General features: G+C 36.8%; 1 protein-coding gene across 1 annotated transcript; it reads right to left on the bottom strand.

Moving 5' to 3' along the window:
• Nucleotides 1-666: 666 nt before the first annotated feature.
• On the bottom strand, nt 667-8,354 carry LOC113132786 (WD repeat-containing protein 78-like). The gene is made up of 14 exons (XM_026311123.1): nt 8,337-8,354; nt 6,977-7,100; nt 6,098-6,224; nt 5,811-5,950; nt 5,407-5,589; nt 5,135-5,289; nt 4,740-4,826; nt 4,389-4,543; nt 4,070-4,230; nt 3,576-3,688; nt 3,376-3,474; nt 2,621-2,847; nt 2,325-2,478; nt 667-684 (listed from the first exon to the last, which is right to left on the bottom strand). Exons 1-14 carry the CDS (start codon nt 8,352-8,354, stop codon nt 667-669), a joined length of 1,761 nt encoding a protein of 586 aa, XP_026166908.1.
• Between the last annotated feature and the right edge of the window lie 361 nt (nt 8,355-8,715).

Consider the following 8,715-nt stretch of genomic DNA (forward strand, 5'->3'; position numbering starts at 1 on the left):
AGAGGAATCGTTGGAATAATCACTATCAGGTTCTATCTTCTCAAATGATGCAATACATAAAACATTACTCTTTGTATCTACTCATAACCATCGATCAGAGTAAAACTCACATATTCAAGGCTAATGGGTGTAAAACAGTCACTGTGAACATGCCACTTTCAAATCCAGGATCACTTCCCACTGTAATTGAAACAACAAGTCAAACAAAAACAACCCACTGGATATAAAAAGGGATGTGAACCCAGACCATGTAACACCAAAATGTACACACACACACACACACACAAAACAACTTTGTGTAGTGAGGAAAATGTAAAAGCCAAAGGTATCGTGTTGAACTCTAAAAGTGTTTCATTAAAGAACAATTCAGTCATTCAGCATCCTGTGAACAGATTATTTTCCATGTTGTCTACCACCAGAATCACATGCTCTGTTGGTGACCTGTCATGAGATTTATATCTTCCCATCCCCTCCTGCTGCCCACTGTGTTTCAGTTGAAAGCAGCAGAACAGCTTACTTAAGCAACTGTGTGCGAGGATACATGACAGTATAGTCCTACAGCACAGTGTGGTAAAAATAAGCAATTTGCTCACTTGCATGTTGTGTCGTCACTGTGTTTTACTACAACTCGTGAATCCTTGTCCTCCTGTTAAACTCTGTCTAAAATCACACCGTCAGCAGACACTGACCAAACACAATAACAAAAAGGAAGTTAGTCTTTTGTGGCTGTAACATAAAAGCCTTTTGACAACTTCAGTGTCACAGATTTCGACCTTGAAGGTAACTTTTCAATGTAATTTAAATTGGGATCATTTGTAATGTTTTTTCACACCAAATTTAAAACCCTGTCTAAAACCTCCTGCTGCTGTTGGGTGATTTTTTTTTTGTGTTATCTACTTTATATTTACTTTGCTCTGTTGAGGGTGTAAAGGTTTTCTTCCACAGTGTAATGCATCTATGTTGTGAGGCTTTCATAACCACATCAACCTATAAATGTAAAAAAAACAAAAAAACACTTATGAACACAAAACCATTTATTTGCAACATGTCTTCTGGGTGGTAAAGACACTGTCATTTAAGCTTGTGAAGCAGATGCAGCATTTAATGTAAAACAGCTAATTTAAAATCTAAACTCAGGAAGTTGGTGCGCATGAGATCACAAGCATTCACTATGGATATATGTTGTCCTCTGAAGTTCCTCTTCAGTGGAATGTGAAGAGAAGTCTCCAAAACAACACACACTAGAGTTTGTCATTTAGACACATACCAGCTGGTCTGGGAAGCGTGATGCAATTTGTCCGAGCCAGAACATGAATGAAAGAAAGTACTGTCATCGAGAATAACTGTGTTAGCTGACGCATTCTGGAGCTCCGCACACAGATCTATGTTGTTCACTGCTACAAACTAAGAGCTGTCTTATGAATGAGTAAGATAATGTTTCCAATCAGTAGTTCCTCCACTCATCATCCAGACTGGCAAAATAAGGTTATTATGCAAAAATGATGCATTCACATCAAATCTACACAACTATGTTTTGTTTCATGTATCAAATTACAATAAACTTCATAAACCTAATTTCTGGATTGGTCTGGCTGATCCACTTTACTTGTAGAAGCAATAAGTAATAGGTTCTTGTCCTTTGCTACCAGCTTTTACTATATATTCATTGTTGTTAATCTTCTGCATTAGTTTTTTTTAAATAAAGACAATACACTGCATGGAACATTGAACAAAATATTTATTACATGCATTACATTACATACAACAACTGGCCATAATTAACTACAGAGGATTCACTGTGATCACAAAAACCTTGCAGAAGGGCCAGACTTGGTAGTATTACAAATATACTTTGAAATGTTTTAAATGTAAAATAGACTCAAAGATTTGGAGTTTTTGACCTCTAAAGCTATCTGCAGTGTGTGCTTAGCTGCAAGCTTCACTGTGAATGAGGTTTTCCAAACCATCCACCTAAAAGAAAGAGCCAGAGAGAAGGTGTGTGTGTGTGTGTAATAAATATTTTTCCTATGCTGACTGTTGTGCTTTGTTCTGTTAAATGTCTTTTAAGTTATCAACTTTCTAAAATTTGGAAGAATAAAAATCTTAAATTTCATTCTTGTTTTTTCTGAAACCGTGCATATATAAACTACCACAAAACCAGTTAGTAGTTGGCAAAGGCTTAGGGTAACCTAGCCCTAAAAATAAAATCACTTACCTTCTCTTTAATTATAAGACTCAATAATTGTCCCATTCCTTGCCTAAAACTACTTGCTTGCTTTTATGCAGAATATAACAAATATCCTAAAGAAATACCACAGTTTTACCTCCTGGCCTTCTACAACACTGAAGTTCTTGAGCTGGTAGAAAGTCACTTGCCCCTCACTGTCTCCTACCAAGACACAGTCTGTCCCTGTAGCAAACAGCAAGGCCGTCACCTTCACACCAGGTGCAGCAGGGTGCACAATGGTTGGCCGAAAGCTAAAAGGAGAGGTCTGCATATTATTTAGTGTGCACAGGATTATTTCTGGCTCATGATTCAAATCAGAGATAACCAGACAATGACAACAAACACGAAAGAGCTATAAAAAAAACATACAAGTTCCCTGTTGGTCTGACTCACATGCTTGATTTCAGGTCCCAGATCTCCAGCTGTTGTCCATTAATAGCTGCAAACACTGTGGACCGGTTTGGGGACCACCTGATGGTGTACACAGCCCTCTGGGCTTGTGTGAAGCTTAGTACAGGGGTAAACTGACCCTGCTTCCACAGCTGCATGGTCCAGTCAGAGGAGCAGCTAAGGAACACATCAGGCCTGAATGGGGACCATTCAATGTAGTTTACAGGAGACTGGAGGGGAAATGCAGAGTGAAAATATGGCAATGACAGACATCTACATTTTTGTTTTAATAAATCAAACGATAGCATGATACTAATAATGTCAGTACTGCACCACTTTTTTGCTATTACGTGTTATTCAGTGCTCTATTTGTGACTTTTATGTGAACATGACATTTCTATTTTTATGTAAATAAGTCTCCTGTCCTCACATGGTGAGGTGGTGATTCTTTTTATCTGTCACAATCTGTGACAAGCCAAAACAACTCAAAATATTGCAGATTTGGGCTGCAAATCAATGTCTTCTGAGACTGAAAAGGCCTATGCTCAAAACTCAAAGTTAGCATGCTATCACACTACTGTTGCCTTGAAAAGCAGGCCCCATGTCTTATGTGTTGTTTATGTATTGACATAAAGCTGAAAATCTTAGAGGAAGAGATTTAATCTGCGGTCATTTACCGTGCAGGCATTTACACATTTTAAATATTATTCAGAGGTTTAATTTATTCAAAATCAAAGGTTTTAGCCAGAAAAACTTACAATGTGTTGTTTGTATGTATCCAGAAAATTTACACTGTTAGACATGGAGCACATGTGGATGTGGCCGCCCCATGTGCCAACCAAATAGATATTATAATCCTGCAGTATGAAGGCAGAAGACATATGTGATGTTTATTGTAATTCGAAAAAGTCAAAGTAAGAGAGGCTCACAACCCTGCTAATTTCTGTGACAAACTTACTAACGGATGGAAGGCAACGCAAAGACCAGGGGTCACTGTTGGCAAAACATCATCTGTCTTCTGGAATCCTACAGCCTCTTTATAACTGTGAAGGCTCCTTAGCTTTATCAGGTCTAAGAACATGTTTTCAGAAAAAGATATTTTGATTATTATTAGTGTTAATGCTCAGGAAAAAATATCTCTACATGTATATATTTAATGAATATATATTATTAGTTAATACACACAAGATTTCATGTGAGATATTTTTTCCTGTCATCTGCCTGTGCAGTTCCAAAATTATAAATCATATTAATCAACATTATGTTTTTAACCCACTGAACAGATAATGTCAGGTCCAGTGACATAACTGATATTATGACTAAAATCTTTTCATAATGCACAACTTTGGCTTATAATTCTATTGGATTAATGCTTGAAGCGCTTTTCATGATCATATACATTAAACAGTAATTTACAATATTTCAACCACAGAGAGTTACAGACTACATTACCTATGCAGTCAAGACCAATGCTGCAGAGAACCCACTTAGCAATTCTGCCATCTGCTGACACAGAGATAAGGGTTTCACCACATTCCTCCCCTGAAATTTTCATCTCTTGTTTGGCCCAGGTGACCTGCCACACAGGATGCACATGCTTCTTTGAACACTCACTGCAAAACAAATGTATGGTACATAAAGTAAAGCTAACAGAGAAGGGCTTTGCCATTACTAACTTTTTTTTCGAAGTGTTTGTTTATTTCTGTACGCCACAGTCCACATACATACTGTATATGGCTCAAACATACATACGCACATAGACGGTGCTTACCTGCTGTTGGCGAAAAATGCGTTGTTGTCTTGACATTGGACATTACAAATGGCTATAGTGCCATCAAGCATCCCCACAGCTAGCTGGTATGGATTGTTGGCTGAGAAATCCAGGGATGTCACACAGCTGTGACAGTGGAAGATGCGCTCTGGCCACTGCACAGGGAACACATTTAGAATGACTGTGACTCCAAACTAAATTTCTAAGTGAACACTGTTTATATAGTGTTTTTTTTCAGTGTTTGCCTCTTGCCCAAGGACAGTTTTGAGACCAGCATTCAACTTGAGACAGCTGAGATGCAGAACTGGAAGAATATCAATGAAAGGAAATAAAGGGCAAAAATAAACATACCATAGGATTTTTAAGGGACCAACAGCATATAACACCTGGTTTGCATTTCCTGGAGGTAAATTCACCATAGCCGACTGCGAGGAGATCCTTACAGAGTCAGAGCATAATCAGAGAGGGTTACATTAAGTGTCAGACATTTGCTTTAAAAAAAGACCATTCTTTCAACTTTATAACAAAATCTAGTAACAGTAAAACTATAAAAAAAGTAAATGTTTCTCTAAATGTGTCTCTAAATGGTACCAAGGGCAACTCCTGCAGTTCTATTTATATAGAGTCTATTGTAGCCTTTACATGAAACAAAACAACACAAAATGACAATGACAAGCAGGACTTCTTATGCTTTAAACAACAGCAGCAGGTTTCATTGTATTGATCCTTGGTTTGGCCTGTGTTACCGTATTTTTCTTGTTCCAAGCCATGCTGGTAACAATGCATCCTTTGATGATCTCACAACCAAAAACCCAGAGACATTCCAGAGTTGGAGCCAAAGAGCTCTCTTTATACTCCTTGTGCTGTTCATTCGTCTTTGGTGTCAGAATCCTGTCATGATCTTATACAATCATCATCATTATAGGAAAATGGAAAAACACAAAGGTCCAAACTTTGAATCTGTGGGATGGTACACCTCCACCATCAAAATAAGAAACCAATAATAACTCAATATTACCTTCTAGTATAGGCAGTTGTCTATAAGCAGCCAACTTGCATTGAAAAATGTTTGCTACAACGTTCCTCTCCATTACTAATAAGCTGTGTTGGAATGACTTTGACAACATGATCTGCAGTGGGTCCTGCTCAGCATTTGAAATATTCCCACAGATTTCCATTTCTACCAGGGAGTTAATGGTGGCTAAGGAAATGATATAGAAAAAAAATACAACATGCCTATTATTGGAACAGTAGCATCAATAAATAGCAAAACATTAAATCTATCAGAATATATAGAAATATAATACAATGAACAATGAGAGTGCATATAGTTTTCCAAGTACTCACTGTGATAAAGGACTAAACGTTAACAGACGTCAAAATGAACAAAAGCAGTACACAAAGAGAAAACCTAGGACAAACCTTCATCAACCATTACAATCTTGTCAGTCTGGACCTGCTTGTTTTTAGGTGCTCCAGTGAGTGTCTGTGTTGATCGCTCTATAAATTTATCATTGCCCATTCTGTTCTTGCAAAGCTCAGCATAGTTAATGTTTTTCTCCCTGCAAAAACAACCAAATAAAAGTAATACATATCACTGGCTGGCATGTTTGCACCCAAATAGTGTGCATCTTCACATATCTGGATTAGTATGTGACAGGTACTGTAGCTCCCAAGTTAAAAACCAGTCAGAAGAGCCATCTACTCACTTTATTGCTTCTGCATCCTCTGACACAAAGGTTCTGGGTATGTCCAGCAGTGAAATGGTATCTGTCTCAGAGAGGCAGATATCTACTACTTCATTCAACATCGCATCCAATGGCAGATGTTCATTCTCTGGTAAAGAACAAAAGACCAAAATATGTATAATATGCAATAAATAAACATACATATACAAAACACCGCAAAAATTATGTACTACAAAAAAGTAATTTATCATAAGATGTTGTAGATCTAACTATATTTTGCAGCATATATATAAAATAATATAAAAATATCTTATTAAAAAAATGAATAACCGCATAGAGATGGCAGGTTTAGTGACATGTCTAGTTTAGACGATCTATCTTCAGTCTCAGTCAGTGACTCTATGTTAGACAAGCTGGATGACCACCGGCTACACATAAATGACCTGCAAAACAATGTCATTACTGGGTCAGAGTATGGTTAGGAATACATGACTATATTTGACCTACCAGCTACAATAAAACAACCATAACACATATTCCTCAAGAATTATTGCAAAACATAATCATATGTACAGTATATACTTCTATAGTACCAACTATAATTTATATGGTTACTATCCCCTTTATCATTAAATCTGTACATACAGTAAGAGTACTAAGTAGGTGACTTGTTTGTATAATAGAAATGAAGAAAAGGTAAATTGTTGTTTTTCATTTTTCTGGAAATCATGCTTTGCAGAAATAAAGAAACAAACAAACAAACAAAAAAAAAAAAAGCATGTTGCACATATTCCACTCATTCCTTCTCAAATCAGCTCCAGGCCAGTTGTTTGATCATTAAATCAGCTTGTGTATATGCTGCCAACTGGTACCTGGAGGGCACTTTAATGCTTGAAGTGCCTGTTGACTGCTCTGATCTTGAGCTACGAAATATTTCTTCCAGAAAGAATCTGGCTGGCATCTCTCCTGGCTCTGCATGATACAGGGGCCGAGGAGTGACGTCATTGCCACCAACATCTAACACCTGCAAATATAGGACAATCAGTTTAGCATTTTCTTTATGAGTGGACAAATATACCGGAATTTATTTTAAATCAAACTGGGCTTTTTATTACAATTATGGAGAAAGACCTTATAACTTGGAAATGTAGCATTAAAACAGTTTTTGTTGATGCCATGCTGTTAATGGATAGATTTCCACTGATCAAATATTCTGTCTCCACATATAACTAATGTTAAATGGCCTTTTGATAGAGTTTACATAGAATACTTAGATTCATTGAAACAAAAAACATACCCAACTGCATTATGGAAAATTGTTTGGTAGTTAGTGTTGTAATTTAGCTAGTTAATTCAAAAATTGAAAAAGGAAGCTACTTGTTCAGCAATAAAATGTTTGCAGTTACTGAGTTAACTGCTTAATAACTAGTTAAATAATAATAACTAAATGCGACGTAAAGTAGCAACAATATTTTACGTTAATGAAATACCAAGAGTATAAAGTAGCACAAAATAGAAATACTATTTAGCTAACTAAAGTACAAGTAACAGTTAACGGTAGCTAACAGTTAGCATAAACAGAAGTAGCTAACGCTAAAGCGTTAAAAGTACAACGCACTTTAAAATTGTTTAACGAATCCACAACTGTTTAACTACTTTTGTTTAATTTTATTTAACGCTATATGAACTTTATAAGAAAGTTAACATAAGAAAGGTACTAGCGTTATCACCATTACGTGGCATTACTGTCTTTGTTGCCAAAAGCTAAATAATACGCTAATAACTAATTGTTAGTTTCCTCACGTTAACGTAAGCTAGCTAGTGTTTCATTCGATTATAACATTAGCGTTACCCGATGTCTTTTCCGGGGAGCTTTGTGGCTTCTGTCTAGATCGATGACTCGATGAGATTGCGACGCTGGAGAAAATCTACATGATGACCAACTAAGTGATGAAAAAAAAAAAACATATTTTAGGTTAGCATAGCTAACCAGCTAACAGCTAACGTTGCCTGGCGTCGTTATTTGAGTCAGTTAAGCTAAAAATTGTGTCACTTGTGTGCTGAAAAAAAATCACTTGTGAATATGTAAACTTACAAGTGACGTTCAAGACGAGTTTTCTTCATTTTGTTTCACATGGGCCCACAACTTTGTGCGCTGTGTTATCCTAAAATCTCACCTGTGCCTTATTTCTAGATATTCCGGTGTCGCTTTTAGCTCGGTAACTAACTAACGTCAGCTCCTAACTGTTACAGTACTCACGGTTGCCATGACAACCATCGTCGCGCCGTGTCAGGAGCTAACGTTACTTCAAACGTTAGCTCAGATTATTAAAAGTTGGTTTTAATTTTTTACATTAATTTTCTACGTAAATTAATGCTTCCTCTAATCTGAAACTGGTCTAATTCAATTGTGGCAAATTTAAGTCCTGCATTCACAAGTTTCTCATCAAAGTAAAAGTGTAAAAGCATTTAGCGTAACTATATAGCTAACGTTAGCTACATCTATAGGAGTAGGCTACTAACTTTACGTGGTGGCCAGTCTAGGTCCCTCTCTGCTGAAGAGGGAAGATTTCTCTGACCATCATTGGTTTCAGAGCACAGATATGCGACTTATACAAGTGTAACGTGGTGTACTTACT

The sequence above is a fragment of the Mastacembelus armatus genome, chromosome 6 (genome assembly GCF_900324485.2).
Source record: "Mastacembelus armatus chromosome 6, fMasArm1.2, whole genome shotgun sequence".
Lineage (NCBI taxonomy): Eukaryota > Metazoa > Chordata > Actinopteri > Synbranchiformes > Mastacembelidae > Mastacembelus > Mastacembelus armatus.

What these genes read in the sequence shown, in the direction of transcription:
- LOC113132786 (XM_026311123.1), bottom strand. An exon ending in GAGGATGCAGAAGCAATAAA is followed by an intron (nt 5,951 to 6,097) that starts GTGAGTAGATGG and finishes TTGTTTTTGCAG; the next exon opens with GGAGAAAAACATTAACTATG. An exon ending in GCGTTGCCTTCCATCCGTTA is followed by an intron (nt 3,475 to 3,575) that starts GTAAGTTTGTCA and finishes TTCATACTGCAG; the next exon opens with GATTATAATATCTATTTGGT.